The sequence below is a fragment of the Triticum aestivum genome, chromosome 5A, assembly GCF_018294505.1.
Source record: "Triticum aestivum cultivar Chinese Spring chromosome 5A, IWGSC CS RefSeq v2.1, whole genome shotgun sequence".
NCBI lineage: Eukaryota > Viridiplantae > Streptophyta > Magnoliopsida > Poales > Poaceae > Triticum > Triticum aestivum.
In genome coordinates, this window is record NC_057806.1 from 690,828,279 (window position 1) to 690,854,551 (window position 26,273).

The 26,273-nt window shown below is 46.2% G+C and overlaps 3 protein-coding genes and 2 long non-coding RNA genes across 8 annotated transcripts; 3 read left to right on the forward strand and 2 right to left on the reverse strand.

Moving 5' to 3' along the window:
- Positions 1 to 235: 235 nt before the first annotated feature.
- LOC123108447 (silicon efflux transporter LSI2) lies at positions 236 to 2,840 on the forward strand. Its single transcript, XM_044530232.1, has 2 exons — positions 236 to 1,501; positions 2,124 to 2,840. Exons 1-2 carry the CDS (start codon positions 346 to 348, stop codon positions 2,390 to 2,392), a joined length of 1,425 nt encoding a protein of 474 aa, XP_044386167.1. The 5' UTR covers positions 236 to 345; the 3' UTR covers positions 2,393 to 2,840.
- Positions 2,841 to 5,023: 2,183 nt separating this feature from the next.
- LOC123108448 (uncharacterized) lies at positions 5,024 to 7,981 on the reverse strand. 2 transcript variants are annotated; one of them, XR_006451907.1, is made up of 11 exons: positions 7,880 to 7,981; positions 7,679 to 7,796; positions 7,152 to 7,588; positions 6,974 to 7,045; positions 6,840 to 6,869; positions 6,665 to 6,746; positions 6,132 to 6,292; positions 5,884 to 6,054; positions 5,715 to 5,794; positions 5,384 to 5,507; positions 5,024 to 5,298 (listed from the first exon to the last, which is right to left on the reverse strand). It is a non-coding gene; the product is annotated as an uncharacterized lncRNA (long non-coding RNA). The 2 variants fall into 2 exon arrangements; XR_006451908.1 differs by having other exon boundaries at positions 6,822 to 6,869.
- Positions 7,982 to 8,103: 122 nt separating this feature from the next.
- Positions 8,104 to 10,608, reverse strand: LOC123106046 (uncharacterized). Its single transcript, XR_006451176.1, has 3 exons — positions 10,370 to 10,608; positions 8,333 to 9,479; positions 8,104 to 8,247 (listed from the first exon to the last, which is right to left on the reverse strand). It is a non-coding gene; the product is annotated as an uncharacterized lncRNA (long non-coding RNA).
- An 87-nt stretch (positions 10,609 to 10,695) lies between these two features.
- Positions 10,696 to 15,533, forward strand: LOC123106045 (SKP1-like protein 21). Of its 3 annotated transcripts, none has more exons than XM_044528239.1 (10): positions 10,696 to 10,834; positions 11,807 to 11,953; positions 12,037 to 12,261; positions 12,579 to 12,770; positions 12,857 to 12,967; positions 13,097 to 13,172; positions 13,983 to 14,080; positions 14,165 to 14,325; positions 14,756 to 14,877; positions 15,103 to 15,533. In XM_044528239.1, the coding sequence occupies exons 2-10, from the start codon at positions 11,918 to 11,920 to the stop codon at positions 15,117 to 15,119; spliced, it is 1,038 nt and encodes a 345-aa protein (XP_044384174.1). In that variant the 5' UTR covers positions 10,696 to 10,834; positions 11,807 to 11,917; the 3' UTR covers positions 15,120 to 15,533. The 3 variants fall into 3 exon arrangements, with proteins under 3 accessions (XP_044384174.1, XP_044384175.1, XP_044384172.1); XM_044528240.1 differs by having other exon boundaries at positions 14,756 to 14,850; XM_044528237.1 differs by lacking the exon at positions 10,696 to 10,834 and having other exon boundaries at positions 11,742 to 11,953.
- Positions 15,534 to 16,085: 552 nt separating this feature from the next.
- LOC543456 (major pollen allergen Hol l 1) lies at positions 16,086 to 17,300 on the forward strand. Its single transcript, XM_044528241.1, has one exon. The coding sequence runs from the start codon at positions 16,098 to 16,100 to the stop codon at positions 17,067 to 17,069; it is 972 nt and encodes a 323-aa protein (XP_044384176.1). The 5' UTR covers positions 16,086 to 16,097; the 3' UTR covers positions 17,070 to 17,300.
- The last annotated feature ends 8,973 nt before the right edge of the window (positions 17,301 to 26,273 follow it).

Below are 26,273 nucleotides of genomic sequence, written 5' to 3' on the forward strand. Positions count from 1 at the left end.
CAATAATATCTCAGTGCATACGTACATTGGGCGGTGACGGCGTGAGCGGCGCCTTTAGTTTACATTACCCTTTTGATCTCACGCCATTTGACTCTTAGCCCCTTGGGCCCTTGCACCCTACCCTGCTAGCGACAGTGGAGTGCCGCTCCAACCTTCCATGCCATCACCACCCCGCCAAGCCCTACATATACCCCCGATCCACGAGCGTCCTCCTCAGTACAACCCAGCCCAGCCACCACACCGGTGCATGCACACTGCCTTCGAGGTGCAGCGCCACTAACCAAGCAGAGCACTAACCAGCCACCTTAACTAGATAGCTCCATCTCCCAACACCGGCGGCCAGCCATGGCGCTCGCGTCTCTCCCCAAGGTGGTGCTCGGCTCCATCGCCTTCGCCGTCTTCTGGATGATGGCGGTGTTCCCGTCGGTGCCCTTCCTGCCCATCGGCCGCACGGCGGGCTCGCTGCTCTCCGCCGTGCTCATGATCGTCTTCCACGTGATCAGCCCCGACGACGCCTACGCCTCCATCGACCTCCCCATCCTCGGCCTGCTCTTCTCCACCATGGTCGTCGGTGGCTACCTCAAGAACGCCGGCATGTTCAAGCACCTCGGCACGCTCCTCGCCTGGAAGAGCCAGGGCGGCCGCGACCTGCTCTGCCGCGTCTGCGTCGTCACCGCGCTGGCCTCGGCGCTCTTCACCAACGACACCTGCTGCGTCGTGCTCACCGAGTTCGTGCTCGAGCTCGCCGCCGAGCGGAACCTCCCGGCCAAGCCCTTCCTCCTGGCCCTCGCCTCCAGCGCCAACATCGGCTCCAGCGCCACCCCCATCGGCAACCCGCAGAACCTGGTCATCGCCTTCAACAGCAAGATCTCCTTCCCCAGGTTCCTCATCGGCATCCTGCCGGCCATGCTCGCCGGCATGGCCGTCAACATGGTCATGCTGCTCTGCATGTACTGGAAGGACCTCGAGGGTGTGGCCCCCGACGCGGCCGGCAAGCAGATGTCGGTCGTCGAGGAGGGCGGCCGCTCGCCGTCCGTGGCGTCGCTCAAGAGCCCGCACCCGTTCAACGGCACCACGGCCGACGACGGCAACGAGTCGATGATGGAGGAGAACATCTCGACCAAGCACCCGTGGTTCATGCAGTGCACGGAGCACCGACGCAAGCTGTTCCTCAAGAGCTTCGCCTACATCGTGACGCTGGGCATGGTGGTGGCCTACATGGCTGGGCTCAACATGTCGTGGACGGCCATCACCACCGCCATCGCGCTGGTCGTCGTCGACTTCCGGGACGCCGAGCCGTGCCTCGTCAAGGTCTCCTACTCGCTGCTCGTCTTCTTCTCCGGCATGTTCATCACGGTGAGCGGGTTCAACAAGACGGGGCTGCCGGGCGCCATCTGGAACTTCATGGCGCCCTACTCCAAGGTGGACAGCGCCGGCGGCATCTCCGTGCTCTCCGTCATCATCCTCCTCCTCTCCAACCTCGCCTCCAACGTACCAACAGGTATACATATGCATGCATGGATTTTGTACAACAAATATGTACAGAAAAAATAATATATTCTAGGAGTTTAAAACACACATACATGGACCCACACACCTGGCTAGCTAATTTGTCACACTTAGAAGGGTGACACTGTGACAGGACAAAGCACTCAAAGTAATAGAAAATATATTGATCTAAAAAGAGTTATGGAAAATATCAATTTCTGCATATAATAATAACCCAAACTAATGAAAGTAGTAATTAAATTATGTTGGTGCGGCTGCAGTTAGCACACGCAGGCATGCATGATGCATGGATTTTCTTTTGAATACAACAAGCAAATTTTAAAGTATAAAACGGACCAAATTGCTATCTAGTCATCACACACTCAGTCAGTAGACTCTAGCTAGCTTAAATAGTTAATTTGGTGTTACTTGTGATAAGTGACCAGTGGCCAGCATCAAAAGACCCACAAATTTAGTAATTCTAGGAAGAATATTTTTATCTTCATTTACTTAAATACTCTAACTATCACTAGTACTAATCTTATAGAGTTGCAAATTAATGTAGGGGGGCACTGCCCCCCTCCCAAAAAGCTCCGGCGGTGTAAGTGACGGTCATGTGTTTTTGGTATGTGCAGTGCTGCTGATGGGGAACGAGGTGGCGACCGCAGCGGCCCTGATCTCGCCGGCAGCGGTGACGCGGTCGTGGCTGCTGCTGGCGTGGGTGAGCACGGTGGCAGGGAATCTCTCGCTGCTGGGGTCGGCGGCGAACCTGATCGTGTGTGAGCAGGCGCGTCGGGCGCCGCGTAACGCCTATGAGCTCACCTTCTGGAACCACCTCATCTTTGGCGTGCCCTCCACCCTCATCGTCACCGCCGTCGGCATCCCCCTCATCGGAAAGATGTAGCCACCCTACCCATCTACCAACATCGCCCTCGCCACCGCCGACGATCCAACTATATGCAATATACACTTTCCTTATACATACCAGCAGCCTGTACATACGTATGTGCATACACAAGCGTATATACGGGCACTTTGTACGTACGTACGTATAGGTCATAGCCTCCGCTTTCGTATGTGTGTTAATTGCTGTGTGCGTTGTTGATTAATTAGTATATGTATGTATGGTGAGAAGAGAGGGAGGGAGATGATTATCACGCGCGGTGCGCTAATTAATTAAGCAGTGCACTGTGGACTGTATCGGTGATCTGCATGGATTAATGAATTTGCTTCATCAGATCAGAGAACACATATGTATATATGCAAGTGCAACACATGTGGTTGCATGCATTATGCATATATATGCCAAGATGTAAGGGAATTTAAGTAATGTTATCTTGTCATCTTGTGTATGTATGTGGCAGGTGGTGCTTGAGGAAAAAAGAAACGAAATCTCCTGTCGGTTTCTCTCCTAATTAATCACTATATAATACTCCCTTCGTCCCAAAATAAGTGTCTCAACTTTAGTACAACTTTATAAAATAAGTGTCTCAACTTTAGTATAAAGGTGAGGCACTTATTTTGGGATGGAGGAAATACAACCATAAATATATCATAAGCTTGTTTGTTACTAGTACTAAAATGTAGTAAAGTGTTGTTAGGCAGCTGTTGGGAACTCCCAGAGACAGGGAATCAGGTCCTCTGTCTCTTGTTATAAGAATGGTGACAAGCAAGCAAGCGTCTCTTTCCAAATGGCAAATCTCACTGGCTTTAGTTTTGTAGCATAAAAGGCAATCATAGTATCTAACACCTGTTCTACTGGAATAGTATACTAACAATAAATTAACCTCACACCCTTTGTCTTACTACTACCAAGACAGCAGCCCACCCAACAGAATAGACACTCATGTCCTACTTGTAAACAAAAGCAAATAGCATCAAGGATTTTGCTTCAAGTGATTAACTGTTGAAGCCACCTAGAAAACTAAGTTCAGAACAGAGGGGCGGTGAGTCTAGACAAGTCTCATTTATGGTTCAAATATCCTATCGATTATGTGCACGGCATTAGAAGTCGATTATATTCAAGCTAACCAGAGCAATTATATATGAGCGGAATGACATGTTTACGCAAAAGTGTTGACGATGGCCAGTTGGAGTTAACGATTATCTACCCTCCAATAGATAGATACCTTTTAAGAGAGCATTTCCCCTTTGTAAGAGAAAGAACGGTCGCGAGATTTTAAACCTTGAACCCCCACACCTTCAGGTTAAGAACAACACAGAAGAATCTTCAAATAGAAGTATAGTTTGTTCAGACCCTCAAATTTATGAGCTGGAACTTGATGTCTAGTAATGTAGAATATTTAGCAAGTCTTATCTTTGCCCCCATTATGCATTTCAAAAGAGAAGGTGCGGAATACACGAGGAAAATACCTGATAGGTATATTCTCCTCACTGGCAAGGAAAAAGGGTCAACAAAAGCTACACGTAATTAACGGCCTCTCTCCGCAGGAAATGGCCAACCAATCCCAAGATAGTTTCTGCTATATAACTTCATATCTTGCTAACCACCCCTCTTCTATAATTCACAGGGTGATGCGAGCCTCGCCTGCTCCAATGCCCATCTGACAACACATTTTTAAAATTGGTGGAATACTTTTAAGGATGATGCAACCTTCCTATAGTGCAATGGACTTCCTGTGCATCTGACAACACATTCTCCACTTCATAAATATAAATATCTACATCATAGTTTAAAATTGAAATGACATTTCAAGAGTGATGCACGCAGGCATGCCACTACGATACCAGCGTTGCGCATCCGACAACACATTTTTTGCTACTGTATAAATATCTGCAATATAACAATATTTTCTAAGAATGACGCTGGGAACTCACCTGCCAACAACCACCACCGCACATGCCAACTGCACCACCATATAACTATTGCTGAGGCAGGCGCCAATTGGGCATATGCAAATGCAGGCTTGGAGAGTCTCCCCAGTCCCCAGCGACCATGGCCACGCATGACCTGCACAAGTGTCACCGCGATAACCAAATTAACTCATAATGTGGTAAGATACGATATCTTTACGCATCACTTGGAAATGTAGAAAGTATCAACGAAGGACTCCTGAAGTTGTTGCGTCGCAGTCGTAATAGTCGATACATTACGCAGTTACCTGAATGACAGTTCAGACGAATATCATTTTACAGGATGGAAATATATATTTTCACTGTATTCAAGGGATTTTACAGGACACATCCTGTATTTATTGTTTCTATACTGTCTAGATGACAAACAATTAAAAGAGAGAGTATGATTATTAGTTCGATTTTGATATATCTACTAATCTTCACACTTGAGGTTGACCTTTTCAACCTAGTACTTTCAGTAAGGCGCCATCTTGGTGTTGAACTCTTTTCAGCTAGCTGACATCATGGTACAGGGCAAATAATAAGACATCAGAAGGGTTAGAATCCATAAATTGATTTTAAGGTGAAAAACAAAAGAATTTAAAAAATATCAGAAAAGATCTAAGGTAAATCATAAGATAAAAGTGAAATGCACTTTTGTACAACATTGTGACACTGGAATTGTGTTTTCTGAATAAAGACAAAAGAGGGATCGATGTATAACTTTGCGATCCAGATATATTTACTTGAAGGATTTACAGGTTATACACTTAAAAATGACTGGCTACAAGAATATTTCCTACACTTGAGGCATCTAAGTAGAGCCCGGCTGCTGCAGCCTGACATCAAGTATTGCATACAGTGACCAGAGCAAAGCTATACGCAAGATGGCTGAATGTATGCATATTGTCAGCAACTTTTCACTAGTCATGTTTGCACGCCTCCATGTGTGACCTGCCGAAGAGCAGAAGATTAGTTACTGTTGCAACAGAGGGTTGAAGGAAAGAACATCAAGTAATCCCATGTCTAGCAAACTTACAAATTAAAACAGGGGTCATGAGCACCACAAAGTTGTACAACCATATCAATCCTGCTCTGAGGCAACCAACACCCTTTGGTAGTGCCAAATCCAAGTCACCATATACAGTTTTATGGGTTGCCACCTGACAGAAAACAGTTGATATGATGAGTATCGAGAAGAAACATACCTAGCACTAAGAAACTTTACTATCTCTACACAACATGATCTTCATAGGATGAATACAAATCTGTTTTCTTTTCTTTCAGGGGGCGGGGGACTGATTGGAGGAAAGAATGGCATGAGCATCCTACTTGAACAATGTGTTAATAGCACAAGCTTTATTTCATACAATGGCTTAACTCTTAACATTGTCAACTGTTAGCCAATCATCCCTAGCCAGACACATTGATCCTGCGCCAAATTATCATGCTGACAAGAAGGCAGAAGTTCGATGAAATTATCAGGCAGTCATTGAAGGGTCTCAACAAAAACACATACATAAGAGGAAATGAGCTCACCATCTGAGTAAAAATAAAAGTACATGCTACAACAGGTCCAGGACATCTGATAAGGTAGCAGTTGTCAGAATGAACAAACAGTACAGCCTGGTTCACTATGCTCATCTGAAGGAACAAAGCAGCTCTAATTTCTTCATCGGAGCCCATCAGCGATCTACCTCAGAATTTATACTGCCCATGTACTAAAACATCAGTTAACAAATTCAACACCAAAATAACGTACATAAACTGGAAGAAAGAGAGCTCACTGAAAAGAAGTCTGGAAGTGTTGCAGCCCTGAAAAAAATGGCTGTACTCAGAATTATGTAGCTACCAGAAGCAACACCGCTTGCAATGATTTTCTTAACTCTCTATCTATCTGGTGAATTACTCAGTTCCACCCTTTCAAATAATATTGCAAAGGATGTACCTGCAAGTAAAAAGGACAACGACAATTGAACACTGAAATGAAGATACAAATAATACACTCCCACCAATCCATAATGCAAGAATTTTTAGCATTTTCAACTTTAACCGAAATGTAGATCCAACTAAGATCACAATGAACTTTTTCTCATGTTGTTCCTATTTTACTCATTCATTTCATTAAGAATTGAGCCTGTAATTCAGGAAATTATGATATTTGGGAGGAAAGAAAGAAAGTTGTAGAAATAACTGAAGGGTAGTATTGGCATTGTACATACACCCTTAGTTATTTTGCCCAAGTCTAAAAGGACCTATATTCTGGATCAGGAGTATGACGTAGAGTAAAGGTTGTGGACGTATTGCAGTTGAAACTTACAATAGCTAAAAGTGGCAATCACCAAAGCCAGGAAACTTGGCAAGTTAAAGTTCCACAAGAGTAAAATGACATGGATACCAACCTTCAATAAAATTAATGAACATAGTTAGCATTGCACAATACAGTCAATTATAAAAAACTATTAACACAAACATACTGTCATAATTGGACTCACAAGACACACAGTTGATGACACAGTGTAGATCTGCAACAAAAGCAACATATTGCAAGTGATCAGCCATCTATCATGATTTAGACACTAAATACCATGTCAGCAACCAAACCCTTAAATGCATTTGAGTGATTTACCGTGTAACCCCTCATAATTTGACACATCTCCCTACTGATTTGCACAGCTGATGAAATAGGTAACAGGACAGGCTGAGTCAAAACAAGATCAGATTCACTTTTGGTGTAATCACTGGCCTCAGCTACTGAAATTCCAATATTGCTTTCACCTATGGCATCATGATCAAGAAATTCATACCCAATCATTGCGCAATGCCATCCGAAATCTCTTAGCCTTCTCACTATATCACTGTTATCGTCTGCACTAAATAAATCAAGATAGCAAAATGGTAAGACTGGAGCCTTTGTGCCTTCTGCAAATCAAAGCCTTAATGTTATTAAAAATGTATGCTGTAACTGTCTTGAGAGCATAGAAGTACTACTCAAACTGTCAACATAAACAGAAAATTCTTCCAAAGATTTCCTTTGGAGGGGGTTGGGGGGGGGGGAGTGTGAAAACTGGACACCGCTCCAAATAAGAACAGACCTGGAAAGAGATCAGAAATCCCATTGATGTTTAAGTGAACTTATCTGTTATTACGAGCTAAATCAAACACCGAGTGGGCAGGTAACACATTGATGCCTACTTTTCCAAGCTTTGCACATACTTGCTTTGTAGTCAAAACAATGGCCTTTCTGAGGAGAGAAAATGAACTGTTTGCTGAATTGCTATGTATTACAGGAAATGACAATAGCTGAAACAAGACAGCTGAATGGCTGAATAACCTGTGGGGATTCTTATATCCAAACCCAAATCGATAAGGCTATCAATGGAATCTGCACTATCACTTCTAAGGTCATCTCTGAAAGATAGAAGACCAATGTACTCCCAGCATGAGCCTACCTGGATGAAAATAATAGAAATTAAATGACACATGCAATAAATTTGGGCATTGTAGAATGCTAATGTAAAATTAAGTTGCACACCTGGTGTCCTACAGCTATGGCTTGATACCCATCAAGAGCAAAATTATCCATCACCATGCTTCTTGTCTGTTTGACTGCTTTGCCAGCCACATTGATGATCCACCTATAGCATGAAAACAAAAGATGACCAAGGAATGAGCCTGTACTAACACAACATGTGCAAATTTGCAAATGCGTGCATGGTGATGGCACTGGGGCTTGTTTGCTCCTCTCTATGTGGTTTTGACATTATGACTTGCCTTCGATGGATCACCTTTGAATACGCAGCACTTGGGTCCATTGCTATCAATGTATGTAGTTAGGAACATCAACTTCAGTGCAACAAAGAAGCGGGAATGGTGTTCTAAGACCTCAATACCAGTTCTTGCCTACATTATGTGATCATGTTTGTTAAGTTTACCAAACATTAATACATATAGGCGTTAAAAGACAACATAGTGAGAGAAAAGGAACCTGTTCTGGATCATCCAAGCGGCTCAGAATAGCTGCATCAATTGGCTCTATATATATAGAATTCATGTTGAGATCTTGATGCTCGTGCAGCTAATATAATAGCTTGATCTTTGTTAAAACCGTCAGCAAACAACTCAATCTTGTCCCGGAACAAATATGGCTTATTAAACATTAAAGTACTTCCTCCGTAAACTAATATAAGAGTGTTTAGATTACTAAAATAGTGATCTAAACGCTCTTATATTAGTTTACAGAGGGAGTACCAATCAGGTTGAAGAGCATCACATCCGTACCGGCCAGATCTTCAAGTGCAACTGTTCCTCGGCTAGCAATTCCCAGAAAACAAAGCCTTAGAGATCCCAATGCTAATGCCAGGTAGAGGACAATGGGCATTGCCATTGGAATCCCACCAATCAATGGCATAAAGTGGCAATTGTGCAGCATGTACTCAAGGTTGTGTTTACGGAAGAGCAATATTAAGACTAGCTCAGCAACGGTGCCAGCAAGTATAAGAGAAAAAACAGAAGCACCCAGTAACCATGATTCCCTCTTTAAGTTGCCCTGGCCGAGCATAACGCTGTGGGTAGAGTCGCAGTGTGCATCTAGGGATACCACTGCCAGTCGCAATAACAACAGCAGTCCCTTGGCCACATGACACCGTCCAAGCATAATATATGAGGAAGCCATGCACACAGTCAACAGATCTTTTAGCTCAGCAAGTCAGCATGTCAATTTTGTGAAACCAGAGGACACGAGCATTGGCAGGGACAATATCCCCAACCTTGAGAAATATGATATCCCCAGGGACGAAATTATCTGCGTGCACATCTATCCGACTCCCGTCTCTCAGCACCTTGGCCCTTGGTGCGTATGCTTTGGCCTCCAGAGGCGCCTTAGCATACTCTACAACAAGCTTTGCAGCAAAGCATGCTACCAAGGTTGTAGCTAGTAAGAAGATGACGGCGGTCAGCACGTAAGATCTCTGAGCAGCTGATGTGATGGTGAGAGACACGACTGTAGTTAGTACAGTAACCCATGGCATGGAATTAAGTATGACGCAGAGCATGGCCTTGTACTCAGGGAGGACATGATGCCATCCCCAGAGTGAGAAGATTGTCATCAGGAATTCTCGAAACATGCTTCCGTCCTGCAGGAGCAATAAATTTGACCTTATGAAGCTGCATTTGTTCATAAACCTGTAGAGGGTATGACACTCTACATGAGCTAGCTAACAAATTCAATTATTTCCAAATTAGATACAAATTGGGTATGCTAAACTAGCTACCGATTGTAATGCTTTTTTGTATCTCTCATCCAGAACAACTACTAGGGAACCATTGCTTTGATCAGAATGGGTGGCGAGAGGTGAGCTTGGTACTGCTGACGAAGAGCAACTCCCTGGGATCTTCGGAAGAGAAAGACGATACCTACAAGTCAGCATATTGAGTTGGACCAATATTCTTGCGAGCCATCAGAGGACGTAGTACAATAGAGCGATAGGTTGACGAACGAACATTCAGTGCGTTCTTCGATCAATATTTAACAACGTGACACTGACTTGTAAAGCAGCACAGCAGAAAGGCAATTGTACATAAACACAGATAGCACAAGTGGTGAGATTGGCCCTCAAACTCGGAACATCAAGGCGTGCAATCTAACAATCATAGATGACGTGTTGATCACCCTAGCTATGCTGGGAGCGACACGGCACCTGAACTGAAGATAAGGGGGCTACAACTAGAAGCAATCATCACAGTTGAGAGGAACAAAGGGTGATAATGCAACTCCGAAGACTGAAAGTAGAGGTCAGGCCAACATACTTATTAGCGTTCGTCTAGTCCTTTTTTTTTTTTTTTTTTTTGCGGGAAAGCGTTCGTCTAGTCCATGGACCAAAGGATTGGCAAATCACTGCTGAATTGGTGGCGTACTGAACTGAATCATCCTTTATCAGTTATTAGTTAATTGGCGATGAAGGGAGGAAGAAAGGCAGAGTACGTAGTTACTGGTTAGAGGCGAGGAGAGAGCGCGGGGCCTCACCTTGACGTGGTGGGAGCAGACGACGACGTTGGGCCCGTGGAGGCGGAGCCGGCGCGCCGGCCCTCTCCCCCGTGACCGGCCGCCGCAGCACCTCCGCCGTCGCCATCCCCGCCGGCCCAGTGGGTCAGCGGAGCAAGAGGCAGGCCCAGGCGAGCGAGGGAGCGTGGCGGGCCGAGGCCCGGTGGCAGATGGATAAGGGAGTGAGAGCACTCCCGTGTCGCTTCGGCTTCCTCGGCTCGCCATTTTGCGTCCCATTCCCTTCCCCCGGACCGAGCCGAACCAAACCAAACCAAACCAAACCGCAGGCAGGCAGGCGCACGCCCACCAACCAAATAACACCACACGCCTCCTTCCCACCCCACCCCGCCCCCCTCGCCGCCGCCACTCGCCACCGCCGCCGCAGCGGCCCTCGCTCCCTCCCTCCTCGCCGCCCCCCCGCCTCCCCGCTCGCTCCGCCCCCCAAAGGTACGCCCGCCCCGCGCCCGCCGCCGGCAACCAGTCTAATCCTCCCCGCGTTCGCGTCCCCGCCCCCGCGCCTGCGCCGCCGGGGCCTACTGGCTAGGGTTTTGGGCGGCGGCCCCGCGGGGTTTCTGGGACTGGCGGCCCTCGCAATCCCCCTAGGGCCCGCCGCGCCCTCCGCGGCGCTTTCTCTGCAGCTAGGGTTTAACCCCCATTTCCGGGCGCGGTTGCGTTTCCCATCCGTTTAGGGTTCCAGGGTCCGCGCGCCTGGGCTCGCAAGGCCTAACGGCCGCCTCAGGGACGAATTTCTGTTGGTTTGATTAGGAGTGTTTTTTCCCCATACGACTGTTTCCCATTGCTGGATGCCGGATTCAATTGGAGTCAATTCCTTCCCATTGACGTCTGTAAAATCGAATAAGGTGCATAGATTGGTTTTCCCAATCTGTCCATCACCACAGAGTCCAGACAATACTTCACTGAAACCATTAAACTGATTGCTATCTCTGCTGTGTACTTCACCAAATCATATATCTGTTGCTTATTGCCATTGAGTCTTTGAAGTCATCATATCAGAGTAAGGCGCGCATACTAGATTTCCCAAATATGTCCGCCAGTGCCCTTTGGGTCCATGTAATACTCCTCTTACAACAGTAGTTAAACTGAGGCTGTGGCTACAGATGAGTTTGTCATGTTTGACATGCCACTCAGCTGTTGAATGTGTGTGTGTAATCCATTTCGTTGGAATTGTATGCTTCTATAGTTATGTTGCGCAGAACCGATGCCGTGAGCCCAGCAGTACAATTTCAGGGACAGCAGCTTGTTTCTTTCCTTGTGGCAATTTTTATTATGCACCACCTTGTGAAATCTCTCTTCAGATATGGTTATCACTTGCTTTTGCATAATCCAAAGAAAATATATTAACTTCATTGCCTGTTCAGAAGAGTAAATAAGGGATACCTGAATTTTGTATTTGCACAGTTATTTGCTGGCCATTGGACTACTCGGTGGAGGAATACCTAAAAAGGAGTTACTTGTAAATTTTCTGCTGCATCCAATTCCTCCCATATATTTTTTCTGGCATCGGCAAGAATGTCAGAAAGTGAGTTATCAGTAATAAAACCAGAGGTATGACCCATGCATTTATAAGTTTGGAATTCGTTTGCCTTGCAGGAAAAATACTCACTACTAATTTTATTATCAACTTGCAGTCATTGAAGACTTATATTTGGCTTCAGTGCTTTGATGGATCCATACAGCAAGTGGAGGAAGAGGTTGCCATGTTCTGCCCTATGATATGTCGAGAAATTGTCAAAAATGGCACAGGATCATCCAAAAATCATGCTATTGCTCTCCCAGAAAGAGTTAATCCATCAAGTTTGAGTTTGATTCTTGACTATTGTCGGTTTCATCAAGTCCCAGGGCGCTCCAACAAGGTACCATATGTTGCAACTTCCTGGTCTCCATTTTATTTATTTTACCGCTTTCCCTTTTTTTTTTTTGCATCTTTGACCCATGGACATCGTGTAAGTTTAGATTGCTATATACTGTTTTTGTTTCCTTATTATTCATATGATCTTATGGAATTACTCTCTGACCATAAGGATGATTTTCTGAATGTTTCAACTATTTTTCTTGGGAAAAAGGTTCACCAACTTGGATGTTGTATTCTGTTAAGCTTGTACATTTTATCATAGTTGACAAGCTTACCTCTGTTCCAGTTATCTTATTAGGCTTTTCGTTTATTGCGCAGGAGCGGAAGTCATTTGATGAGAAGTTTGTTAGGATAGACACCGAAAAACTTTGTGAGCTGACATCTGCAGCTGACAGTCTTCAATTAAAGCCATTGGTTGATCTTACTAGTCGAGCACTTGCTCGAATCATTGAAGGGAAGACACCTGAGGAAATCCGTGATATTTTTCATTTACCAGATGACTTAACGGAGGCATGTAAACTTTTCTTTTTGAGGATCAGCAGGAGTTTTCTTTATTAATTTGAGACAGCACTTACTGTGAGCTTACATGCATGCAGGAAGAAAAATTGGAGCCACTGAAAAATATAAACGATGATCCCAGGATTCGCTTATTGAATCGATTGTATGCAAAGAAACGGAAAGAACTACAGGAGCGCCAGAAACTAAAGGTAATTTTGATAGATTTCACCTGTTTTGCATGCTTTGATATGTTATGTCCTGTGCAATGATGTTTATCTCTTTCATCTAGTTGTCTTGCTCATGTTTGAATTTTACATGTTATGTTGGGTTTGTTTCAGGATATTCAGGTACAGCAAGAGCAAAAGGATGAGCGATCTTTGGACGAGTTACTTTGTTTTATAAATGGGGATGGAGGTATGTAACTGGACCGAGTTATATTGGCTATATGTTGTTCTATATAGTAATCGTAAATTGCAAACAAAAGTTGTTGTCCTGAACCAATGCATATGCCTTGGCAATATTTCAAGGATCAAGTTATTACTGTAGTGAATGCATATGCCCATAATTCCCTGCAAGTTAGTAGTAATTGATCATTTGATCGGTCAGCTTTTCATGAGCTCCCATATTTCAGTAACTCGTTTCTCCACTGGGTGCACCTTACGGATTTTATGTCTGACTGGAATAATGATTGGAATTGGCTTTTGAAAATGGTTAGTGTAGAGTGAATTGTTCCAAAATGTGGTGTGGATACCTTGGTACTGTAAAGCTTTAGATTATCTGTGTGATTAGCTGCCCAGTAGGAACAGTAATGAATATATTCTTGTTAATGGGACAATGCGGGAGTATTGTGATGATTCTAAGAATAGTCAGCTGCAGGACCAATCTAATTTACGATGGCACATCTATTAGGCACTTCTGATTTGTCAACTAATGTTAAGTACTCCCTCCGTCTGAAAATACTTGTCGGAGAAATGCATGTATCTAGACGTATTTTAGTTCAAAATACGTAAACTTTTATCCATTTCTCCGACAAGTATTTCCGGACAGGGGAGTATTTTGTTGCTCCCTTGTGATTTTCTTCTGTTATAAGATCGACCTATTGGCTGAGCTTGGTTACCATTTCAAGTTAAACCAATACCTACAATGCAAGCATGCAGCATGGAAACATTCTCCATCAGTCGTTCCTCATAACTGCATGTAACCAGCTATCCACTTGACTGACAGGTTCTGGAGGTGGGAAAGCTGGTAAGAATAAGAAAAGGAACAAGAGAAGGAAGGATCCTAAGAACCTCCCAAAGGCTGACCCTGAACATGTAAACAAGGTTATATTTTGTAACCCTAATTTTTCAGTGTATGCTATGTGAATAATATTTTATTTCTTACATCTTTCTATCTGTTGAGTTCAGGAGGAAGGCGCCTGTGCGGTTCCATGCAATGCGGGTGCTGTTAATAATATTTCTAGAGCTCCTTGCCCAAGTTCAGATGTGCAAGATGATAATGAGTACCCCTTTGAAGATGGTGATCTTGATGATGGACTTGATCCTGCAATGCAGGAAGAGCTTGATAGGTAAGGAAACTATCTCTCTCATTTGTACATCTATTCAGGCCCTTAGCTTAGTTTCTGATTTTTTTACTATGTTGACACATTTTTTTCCCGATGGGTGAGAAGTGTTATGGGGCGCTTATTTTGTGCATCTACTATTGTGTTGCTCAGTTACAAATAGATGCCATTTTCCTGAAATATGAACCACTGTTTGTGCCCACTAGCTCTTCAATAGAAGTTGCTGTGTTTGGAATTCATAACTGAGGATATATCAAATGGTTCAGCTGTAATATGGAGCAAGCTAAATGTTTGCTAGTACTTGGGCTCACTGCTGTTTATATTTGATTATTCTATTATTATGTGTACTGAAAATGCTATAACGAATTTACTGCTCATATTCCTGTACCAAAGCCCTCATGCGAATTAATGACATGCTTCATTTCTGAACAAACAGGGAAGTTGAAGATTTCGCTAGGAGGCTGAACTCTGTTTGGCCTGAAAGAATGCATTTGGGTCAAGAAAGAAGAATTGAGTCACAGCTGATTGGTGGTAATGGTTCTCTGCAGAGATTTTCTGGTAATTTTTTCCATATAGAATAGTTGAAACGGTAGTGAGTAAAGAATTTAGCCCACTCTACTGAATGTAGTTTTGGAAGAACAGAAGGTTTTTACATACTAAAGGACAGTGTTTGGTTAGTCCAACGTAAAGTAGGAATTACCTCATTCTTGCACCAGCTCATTCCATAACCGGGTCAAGTGATTTGAGTTTTATTGATCCTACTGTATTTGTATGTGCCCGCAGGGTTCAATCACAGGTGAATGCCGTGCGACAGGATGAGCAAGCTGAAGCCTAGGAAATTTGTGCACATACAGCTTCGAAGAGAGGTAGAGACCGAAGTGAGCAGCTGCTGCCGAAAAGGCCTTGAAACTCGGAACCGAGCTTGCAGACAATGTGCATCTGTTTCCCTTTGCCATTTTTGGCGCAGGGTCCGGCTCGTCAAAGTTGGGATGAAGCATAGCAAGGTTTTAGATAGATCAAGGGGGAAAATTTTCCGGTCCGGTCGTGTTATTTCTTGGATAGCGTTTGTTCATTCTGGGTCGACTCTGTTTTTTCCCTCGTCGCAATTTTCCTGGACAGAGCAGAGTGTGCAACTGTAAGAAATGATGAAGTCGTCACTGCTGTGAAAGAAATTCCGTTGGTTGGTACTTATGCAAAGTCTGCTTGGTTGCTTCCTCCTGATGGTACCAAAAATGTGTGTGCGTGTGTGTTGCTGACGTTGAAATACAGGAAAATCATGCGTCGCTGCAACACCTGTCTAACTTCAACTAACTTCTGTTGCAACAACGGAATGGGCAACGTGACGGCCGCCATAGTATTATTATTATCAATATGTCTAATTCACATCTGATGTTTTTAAGGATGTCATATCTAAGCTCTCATAAATAAGGAACTATGGTATCCCCAGCCCATCAGGGTTCAAATCCCGATGATTCCGGCGATGCACATTCAGTGGGAGGAGACGTACCCATCGGTGACTTAGTAAATCTCAAGATAATATGCCGGTTCAGTTTTTCGGAGGTGCTCATAGGGGCAGGGTGTGTGTGTGAGTTCATAGGGTGACTGTATACGCGTGTACATGAGCGCTTGTGTCTGTACTGATGTTCAAAAAAAATGTCGCTTGTGATTTTGCTAGCATTTTCATGTCCTTCTGACAACTTGCACCTTCACCATGCACAAATGGTTCAGACATTCTAAACATAGGCGGCTTTGGTCAGCAAGAGGATGCACCTCCGACGATGATGGCGAGCCGCATATGCATGCACGGACAAGCTCGCCTCCCGCTCACGGCAGCCAGCCACAGCATCCTCCCCCCTCTTCTGGTGTGCCCTATAAAAGCAGGGCAGCAAGAAGAGGTACAGCAGCGACAGCGGCAACAAGGAACAGTTCAAGAGAAGATGGCTTCTTCTTCCTCGTCGGTGCTGCTGGTTGCGGCGGTGTTGGCCGCGGTTGTGTGCGGCGCACACGGCATCGCCAAGGTTCCCCCGGGCCCCAACATCACGGCATCGCCTGCGAGCTACGGCAACAAGTGGCTGGACGCCAAGACCACGTGGTACGGCAAGCCGACGGGCGCCGGGCCCAAGGACAACGGCGGCGCCTGCGGGTACAAGGAGGTGGACAAGGCCCCCTTCCACGGCATGACCTCCTGCGGCAACATCCCCATCTTCAAGGACGGCCGCGGCTGCGGCTCCTGCTTCGAGCTCAAGTGCACCAAGCCCGAGGCCTGCTCCGGCGAGCCCACCATGGTGACCATCACTGACAAGAACGAGGAGCCCATCGCCCCCTACCACTTCGACCTCTCCGGCCACGCCTTCGGCTCCATGGCAAAGAAGGGCGAGGAGCAGAAGCTGCGCGACGCCGGCGAGGTGGAGATCAAGTTCCGGCGCGTCAAGTGCAAGTACCCGGCGGGCACCAAGGTGAACTTCCACGTGGAGAAGTCCTCCAACGAAAACTACCTGGCACTGGTGATCAAGTTCCTCCAAGGCGACGGCGACGTGGTGGGCGTGGACATCAAGCAGAAGGGCGAGGACAAGTGGACCGAGCTCAACGAGTCGTGGGGAGCCGTGTGGAGGATCGACACCCCCCACAAGCTCATCGGCCCCTTCTCCGTCCGCTACACCACCGAGGGCGGCACCAAGACCGTCGTCGACGACGTCATCCCCAAGGGCTGGAAGCCCGACACCTCCTACGAGGCCAAGGGCGGGTACTGAAGATGATGATGATGATGATATTAATTAACTTCTTTTCGCTCGAAAGAAGAATAAACCAGCTGCACATATATTATACATATGATGCGATGAGAGCATGACTATATATACTTATTCATTCATTTACTATAGGGAAAGAGCGTGGACAACTAATAATTTCTTGTTTTGATGTATCTAAACTTGCTCATGATTGTAAACATGTTTTATTAATAGAAATTGGTATACACGCATTAATTATGTTTTCTTTTCTTTCAAAAATACCATGAAAGATGGTCACAACGGGCTCAAGCTAGCCCGTTATTTTTCTTCTTCTCAAAAACTGAATTGCCACACCTAAACAACAGGGCAGCACTATAGCTCACTTGGAGACCACTTAGTTAGGTCGCTGGATGGTCTCCATTTTCGCCAAGGGGAATGTATTAATATTGCAAAGATATCGATTACACCCAGACTCTGCAACACTGAAATGTTTTACAGACATTATGGATGCACACTAACCTACAACAAAAAAGAAGAAGAAGAAGAAAACAAAAGATCCCGCTACGGTGATCAAAACCATGTAGCTGCAAAGCAAACCACCGGGAACGCAGCACCCGGAGTCCAAATTCTCCAAAAGCGACGCTTCCAAGAAGGAAACAGTGCACAAGTGTTGTCGCCTCCCGATCATAGATCTCAGGTTTTCACTCTGAACAAAAGTCCGCGCTCTTAAAACAATGCTTTCAACAAGGCCGTTGCCAAGCACAACCACTTAAGGTCATACCTTGGATTTTCACCTTGAAAGATAAGACTATGTACTCCTCCTGTGTTGCCGCGTCCACTTGCTGATGCCGCTGCTACAAGTCAAGAAACACCAAGAAAAGTCCTCATCCCCTCGAGGACAGAGTCTGTCGTTGCGAGACCTCATAACTCAATTGCCATGACATTCTCGGACACTATCTTCATCATGGAAATCGAAACACCGACATGTCCCATGATGGCAACATACAGCGAAGCTTCGCGTCACTCCCTCCTGAAGCCGCATAGCCAAAAATTGGGTTAACATGACCTAATCCCGCCCGATCCAGCAATCTACAGGCATCAAGCGCCCAATAGAGATCGCCGGTGGAGCCTTCAGGAACCTGTCTGTGACGCCCAGATAATTAAGCTATAGTAATCCCACGTTAAAGATGCCACGTCACCTCGGTTATTGTTGCTAATCTCGCATTAGTTCAAAAACGTTTCAAATTCAAAATTTAAAATCAAGCAAACAATAAAAGTTTTCAAATATTAAAACTAAAATGTTCAATAAATAATAGATAAATCAGAGGCTATGATAAAATTGTAAACAACATTATTGAAAGTTAATAAGTGACTTAAACAACCTCAAACGATGACTGAAAACATTATTTAATAACTTTTTTTATTTATACAAAATAAATATGAAATGATAATTACTCCAAACTAGTTTTTGGTGGTAGGATATATTGTGCTATTATTTGTGGGCCAACTATCATGTTTTACAAAACTTATTTGTTGCCCAAACAATTAGCTAAAAAAAGAAAAAGTAGAACAAAACAAAAAAAAAGAGAGGAAAGGAAACCCCCCATCCTGGCCTCGGCCCAGCAGGCCGATGGGCCGCCAGACCGGCCCACCCCGGTCCCCCTTAACCCCCCACTCCCCTTGACCTAGAGCGGTCCCCCACTTCACCCACTTCCCCCCCACGCCTCGCTCCTCTCCCCACCCCATCTGGATCGAGATCGGGAGCAACCGTGCCCCCGAACCCGTCGACGCCGCCGCCGCCCGGAGGACCACCTCGCCGGAGCTCCCCCCGTTGGATCTGGATCGGCACCCGAGCCGATCCCCGGTGCCCGCTTTCGCCGCCGTTCGCCGTCACCATGCCGGACCCCGTCGCCGGAACCTCCCCGCCGGCCTGTCTCCTCCTCATCGCCGACCTGCTTCCCCTCTGGCGCCGTCGTCCCCGCCGCCCTCCTCGCGCCCCGCTGCCCCGACCCCTCCTCCGCGCGGTGAGGCCCCGGCCTTTCCTTCTCTTCCCCTGCTCCAGGCCGCGCCCTGGCCGCTCGCATGACGGCGCGTGCACCCGCACCCCTCACCTCTGTCCGCACCCGCGCTCCGTTGGAGCGCACCGAGACCCGCGCCCGCTAGCTCCTCGAGCTGCAGCTGTGCCGCCCGCGTGCTGCCTCTGCTACTGCACTACGGCCCGCCTCGCCGTGGCTCCCGCCCGGCCACTTCCCCGCAGCCATCTGCCGCGGTCACCGCGCCCCTCGTCGCGCCCCAGGTCCCTTGCACACGCTCCGCCCGCACCCCCTAGTCGTCGTGCCCATGCCCCGCTTCGACCCTCCGCACTCGCGCCCACCGGTGCAGTGCTCTACTACTGCTGCTGCTGCTCTACCTCCCTGACCGTGCCGGCCCCGTGCTGCTGCTGTTTCTTCTCCGCTGTCGTCCCGCATCGTCCTCTGCAGCCTAGTTCGCCCCACTCGCGCTGGACCCGCCTTGGCCGCGCCCGGCCTTTCCCCTGCTCCGCCCACACGCCGCCCGCGTCGGCCTTGGCTCCGCCGGCCGAGCGCCGTTGCCGCCGGCGCTCTCCTGTGCGCGCACGACGCTCCTAACCAGCCTTTGTGCCGCCGACTAGTGGGCCCGAGGCCATTAGGTTAAATGCTAATGACTAATTACCACTAATGACACTGCTAATAGACACTGACTAGTGGACCCCATCTAGTTAATTAAACTAATAAATTTTATGTCAAAACTTGTACCTATGACACATGAGTCCCACTGGTCCCTTTGACCAGTCAAACTGCTGACTGGGATAACCCAGTCAATGACATGCGGCCCCCCTGAGCCTTTGACTAGTCAACGGTCCTAGTTGACTGCTGACTAGGCAGTCAACTGGACCCCACCTGTTAGCCCCTGGTTGAAATAGCTGGGTATAATTCTGTGTACCCGTAGCGATTTAACCATTTATTTCTGATTTAAATGAATTCCAGAATATGAATAAAACTTTGGGAAAATAATAATAATACTAAATAAAATAATAATTAAATTAATTAACTTAATTAATTAATTCTGTATTAGTTTAACCCAATCATTTTAGTTAACTAATTAAGCGTAACTAATTAACCTAAACCCTGATTAACCTAAAATAGTGTATGATAGGTGGGACCCACTGGACCCACACGTCAGTTTGACCAGTCAACACCTCTGTTGACTGCTGACATCATGATGACGTCAGCATGCACTAATCTGGATAATGTTGAATTAAATTAATTAAATAAATTCTAAAAATGATTTAAAACTTTAGAAAATCATATAAAATAAACCGTAACTCAGATGAAAATACTTTCTACATGAAAGTTGCTCAGAACGACGAGATGAATTCGGAAACGCAACCCGTTCGTCCGCCACACATCCCTAACCTATCAAACTCGCAAGTTTCCCCCTCCGGTTCATTTGTCCGAAAACACGAAACATCGGGAATCCTTTCTCAGATGTTTCCCCCCTTTCCTGGTATCACCTAGTACTGCGTTAGGGCACACCTAGCACCGCGTATTGCTATGTTATGCCTTGTGTTGCTTTGATTGCTTTGTTATTTATTGTGTTCCCCTCCGTTACTTCTTTCCGGTAGACCCCGAGACTGCCGGTGACCCCCCGTTCGACTACGGTGTTGACGACCCCTCTCTCTTGCCAGAGCAACCAGGCAAGCCCCCCTCCCTTGTTCACCAGATATCGCCTACTCTTCTCTATACTGCTTGCATTAGAGTAGTGTAGCATGTTACTGCTTTCCGTTAATCCTATCCCGATGCATAACCTGTCCTTGCTACTACTGTTGTTACCTTTACCTGCAATCCTAATGCTTAGTATAGGATGCTAGTTTATCATTAGTGGCCCTACCTACTTGTCCATCTGCCATGCTATACTATCAGGCCGTGATCACTCGGGAGGTGATCACGGGTATATACTATATACTTTATACATGATACATGTGGTGACTAAAGTCGGGTCGGCTCATGGAGCACCCGCGAGTGATTCACGGATTAGGGGCTGAAAGGACCTTTGTCCCAACGGCCCTCTGTGTGGATCTTTGTGGTGAAGCAACAGGGCAGGTTGAGACCACCTAGGAGAGAGGTGGGCCTGGCCCTGGTCGGCGTTCACGGTTATTTCAAGATAACATGTTTAACGAGATCTTGGTATTTGATACGAGTCTAGTCACTAGCCTATACGCACTAACCATCTACGCGGGGACAGTTATGGGCACTCGACGTCGTGGTATCAGCCGAAGCCTTCGTGATGTCAGCGACTGAGCGGCGCGTGCCGGGTTGGACCGCGTAACGCAACTTCCATTGTAATGGAGGTTGCTAGGTCTGCTCTCTGGCTGCCCTCGCAACATGCAGGTGTGCAATGGGCGATGGGCCCAGACCCCTGCGCCATAGGATTTAGACCGGCGTGCTGACATCTCTGTTGTGCCTAGGTAGGGCTGCGACGTGTTGATCTTCCGAGGCCGGGCATGACCCAGGAAAGTGTGTCCGGCCAAATGGGATCGAGCATGTTGGGTTATGTGGTGCACCCCTGCAGGGAAGTTAATCTATTCGAATAGCCGTGATCTTTGGTAACAAGACGACTTGGAGTTGTACCTTGACCTTATGACAACTAGAACCGGATACTTAATAAAACACACCCTTCCAAGTGCCAGATACAACCGGTGATCGCTCTCTCACAGGGCGACGAAGGGAGGATCATCGGTTAGGATTATGCTATGCGATGCTACTTGGTGAACTTACCATCTACTCCGTTCTCCTGCTGCAAGATGGAGGTTACCAGAAGCGTAGTCTTCGATAGGACTAGCTATCCCCCTCTTATTCCGGCATTCTGCAGTTCAGTCCACATATGATACCCTTATTCTATTTGATACCAATGCATTCATATGTAGTGTAGCTCCTTGCTTGCGAGTACTTTGGATGAGTACTCACGGTTGCTTTGCTCCCTCTTTTCCCCCTCTCTATACCCGATTGCTGCGACCAGGCGTTTGGAGCCCAGGAGCCAGACGCCACCGTCGATGACGACTACTACTACTCGGGAGGTGCCTACTACTATGTGCAGCCTGCTGACGACGACCAGGAGTAGTTTAGGAGGATCCCAGGCAGGAGGCCTGTGCCTCTTTCGATCTGTATCCCAGTTTATGCTAGCCTTCTTAAGGCAAACTTGTTTAACTTATGTCTGTACTCAGATATTGTTGCTTCTGCTGACTCGTCTATGATCGAGCTCTTGTATTCGAGCCCTCGAGGCCCCTGACTTGTAATATGATGCTTGTATGACTTATTTTATTTGTAGAGTTGTGTTGTGATATCTTCTCGTGTGTCCCTGATCTTGATCGTACACGTTTGCGTGTATGATTAGTGTACGGTCAAATCGGGGGCGTCACAAGTTGGTATCAGAGCCGACTACCTGTAGGAATCCCCCTTTCCAACTCCTTGGCCGAAGTCGAGTCTAGTCATTGAAAAACTTTTACTAACATGGCTATGTGGCTTACGGGCCCACGTCGCCATTGGGTGGTATTAGGATATTTTACTCCTTGTTTATACTCTGGGACTCTGATCTCTCTTCTATTCGGGTTAAATGAATTTTGCTAAATCTAACATTAGGATCTCATTATCACTTTCACTCGGAGAGCCCCTTATTACTGATGATCATCTACTGCACGTGAAGACCCTAAAGATACTCTCCGCTGTTAACCCGAGAACTTGTGTTCATCGCGTTTGCAATTCTCCTTCCACCGTCAATCCTTATGGATAACTACTTGCAGTTGTTATTCTTGCATTCATCCCCAGTTGGTCTTGCTATTACAAGATACCCGGAAATACTCGTCGTTGTTTCAATAGTCCTTTGAGCTTACTGCCTTGCTGTTCTTTGTCACCTGAATACCCCTATGGATAATTCTCGCACTTATCGAGTATCCGCTCACCCCCCAGTTGTTCATGTGTTTCACAATGGTCTTCAAAATACTATTCGATCCTCCAAGAATCCTTAGTAGATTATTGCTCTGCAATACTTGTCTGCTTGCATTATGGATGCTTTCCATATGTCTGGCAATATTCGTTAGTATCCTTAGACACCGTAATTTTGATCCTATTGATTCAACATGAGTGCGAATGCACGCAATTATCAGTTGATCCTTTTAAATTATCTTTCTGGCTCAGACGTCATTTTTGAACATGAGCTTGTTCTCGACCAATCTGTTTGCCGTCAATTGTACTCTTAGGTCTATTGAACTTATCCACCCTTGATCAGAGCGTCTGCTTCTGATCCTTCTATTTGGAAATCATAATTCCTTTGATATCTAAGCATCGAATCATTCAGGTGTTCTATAATCTGATGCCCTTGCATCCTTTCTTCAACTGATTGTGTGCCGATGCTCACATCAGCTCCGCTATGGACCGTCAGATCCTTTATTGGATTATTATTCGACAATGTCTGTAACGCCCTCGGTGTGGCTATATCTCCTACGTGTCGAAGCACGACTTAGAGGCATAACCGCATTGAAAGCAATGTCGCAAGTGAGGTAATCTTCACAACAACCCATGTAAATAAATAAAGGGGAAAGGTACATAGTTGGCTTACACTCGCCACGTCACACAAATACATAAATAAGCATTACAACATCCAAATACAATCAAGGCCCGACTATGGAACCAAAATAAAAGAAGACTACCCCAAAAGCGACAAGGTCCCCGATCGACCCAACTGGGCTCCACTACTGATCAACTGGAAACGAAACAAGACTACGAACACGATCTTCATCGAGCTCCTCCTTGAGCTGGGTTGCGTCACCTGCACGGTAATCGTCGGGACCTGAAACTGGTTTTGGAAGTATCTGTGAGCCAGGGAACTCAACAATCTCACACCCTCGCGATCAAGACTATTTAAGCTTATAGGTAGGGAAAAGGTATGAGGTGGAGCTGCAGCAAGCGACTAGCATAATTGGTGGCTAACATTCGTAAATGAGAGCGAGAAGAGAAGGCAAAGCACGTTCGAGAAAATATGATCAAAAAGTGATCCAAATCTACCTACGTCAAGCATAACTCCAACACCGTGTTCACTTCCCGGACACCGCTGAAAAGAGACCATCACGGTTACACACGCGGTTGATGTATTTTAATTAAGATCAACTTCAGGTTTTCTACAACCGGACATTAACAAATTCTCATATGCCCATAACCGCGGGCACGGCTTTCAAAAGTTCAAATCCCTGCAGGGGTGTCCCAACTTAGCCCATCACAAGCTCTCACGGTCAACGAAGGATATTCCTTCTAGCGGGAATACCCGATCAGACTCGGAATCCCGGTTACAAGACATTTCGATAAGGTAAAACAAGACCAGCAAAGCCGCCCGATGTGCCGACAAATCCTGATAGGAGCTGCACATATCTCGTTCTCAGGGCACACCAGATGAACACTACGTACAACTAAAACCAACCCTCAAGTTTCCCCGAGGTGGCACTACAAGTGGCTCTATTTTGGACCAACACTCAGAGGAGCACTGGCCCGGGGTTTAATAAAGATGACCCTTGAGTCTGCAGAACCCAAGGGAAAGAAAAAGGCTAGGTGGCAAATGGTAAAACCAATGTTGGGCCTTAGTGGAGGAGTTTTATTCAAGACGAACTGTCAAGGGGTTCCCATTATCACCCAACCGCGTAAGGAACGCAAAATCAAGGAACATAACACCGGTATGACGGAAACTAGGGCGGCAAGAGTGGAACAAAACACCAGGCATAAGGCCGAGCCTTCCACCCTTTACAAAGTATATAGATGCATTAATTAAATAAGAGATATTGTGATATCCCAACAAAAATCATGTTCCAACAAGGAACGACATCTCCATGTTCCAACAAGGAACAAACTTCCTCTTCACCTACAACTGACAACGCTATAAGAGGGGCTGAGCAAAGCGGTAACATAGCCAAACAACGGTTTGCTAGGACAAGGTGGGTTAGAGGCTGAACATGGCAATATGGGAGGCATGATGAGCAAGTGGTAGGTATCGTAGCATAGGCATAGCAAAAGAGCGAGCATCTAGCAAGCAAAGATAGAAGTGATTTCGAGGGTATGGTCATCTTGCCTGAAATCCCGCAAGGAAGAAGAACGAGTCCATGAAGAAGACAAATGGACGTAGCCGAACGGATCCTCACAAACGCGACATTACCGGAACCAACCCGAAGAAGCAACACCGGAAAGAAGGACACAACGACCCCAACTGGGCTCCACTACTGATCAACTGGAAACGCAACAAGACTACGAACACGATCTTCATCGAGCTCCTCCTTGAGCTGGGTTGCGTCACCTGCACGGTAATCGTCGGGACCTGAAACTGGTTTTGGAAGTATCTATGAGCCAGGGAACTCAACAATCTCACACCCTCGCGATCAAGACTATTTAAGCTTATAGGTAGGGAAAAGGTATGAGGTGGAGCTGCAGCAAGCGACTAGCATAATTGGTGGCTAACATTCGTAAATGAGAGCGAGAAGAGAAGGCAAAGCACGTTCGAGAAAATATGATCAAGAAGTGATCCAAATCTACCTACGTCAAGCATAACTCCAACACCGTGTTCACTTACCGGACACCGCTGAAAAGATACCATCACGGTTACACACGCGGTTGATGTATTTTAATTAAGATCAACTTCAGGTTTTCTACAACCAGACATTAACAAATTCTCATCTGCCCATAACCGCGGGCACGACTTTCAAAAGTTCAAATCCCTGCAGGGGTGTCCCAACTTAGCCCATCACAAGCTCTCACGGTCAACGAAGGATATTCCTTCTAGCGGGAATACCCGATCAGACTCGGAATCCCGGTTACAAGACATTTCAACAAGGTAAAACAAGACCAGCAAAGCCGCCCGATGTGCCGACAAATCCTGATAGGAGCTGCACATATCTCGTTCTCAGGGCACACCAGATGAACACTACGTACAACTAAAACCAACCCTCAAGTTTCCCCGAGGTGGCGCTACAAGTGGCTCTATTTTGGACCAACACTCAGAGGAGCACTGGCCCGGGGTTTAATAAAGATGACCCTTGAGTCTGCAGAACCCAAGGGAAAGAAAAAGGCTAGGTGGCAAATGGTAAAACCAATGTTGGGCCTTGCTGGAGGAGTTTTATTCAAGACGAACTGTCAAGGGGTTCCCATTATCACCCAACCGCGTAAGGAACGCAAA

Bases quoted from the DNA above. Each gene is read 5' to 3' on its own strand.
- LOC123106045 (XM_044528239.1), top strand. From the start codon at position 11,918: ATGTCAGAAAGTGAGTTATCAGTAATAAAACCAGAG. The intron at 12,262-12,578 runs GTACCATATGTT...TTTATTGCGCAG, and splicing joins TCCCAGGGCGCTCCAACAAG to GAGCGGAAGTCATTTGATGA. The intron at 14,081-14,164 runs GTTATATTTTGT...TGTTGAGTTCAG, and splicing joins ACCCTGAACATGTAAACAAG to GAGGAAGGCGCCTGTGCGGT.
- LOC543456 (XM_044528241.1), top strand. From the start codon at position 16,098: ATGATGGCGAGCCGCATATGCATGCACGGACAAGCTCGCCTCCCGCTC.
- LOC123108447 (XM_044530232.1), top strand. From the start codon at position 346: ATGGCGCTCGCGTCTCTCCCCAAGGTGGTGCTCGGCTCCATCGCCTTC. The intron at 1,502-2,123 runs GTATACATATGC...TGGTATGTGCAG, and splicing joins CGCCTCCAACGTACCAACAG to TGCTGCTGATGGGGAACGAG.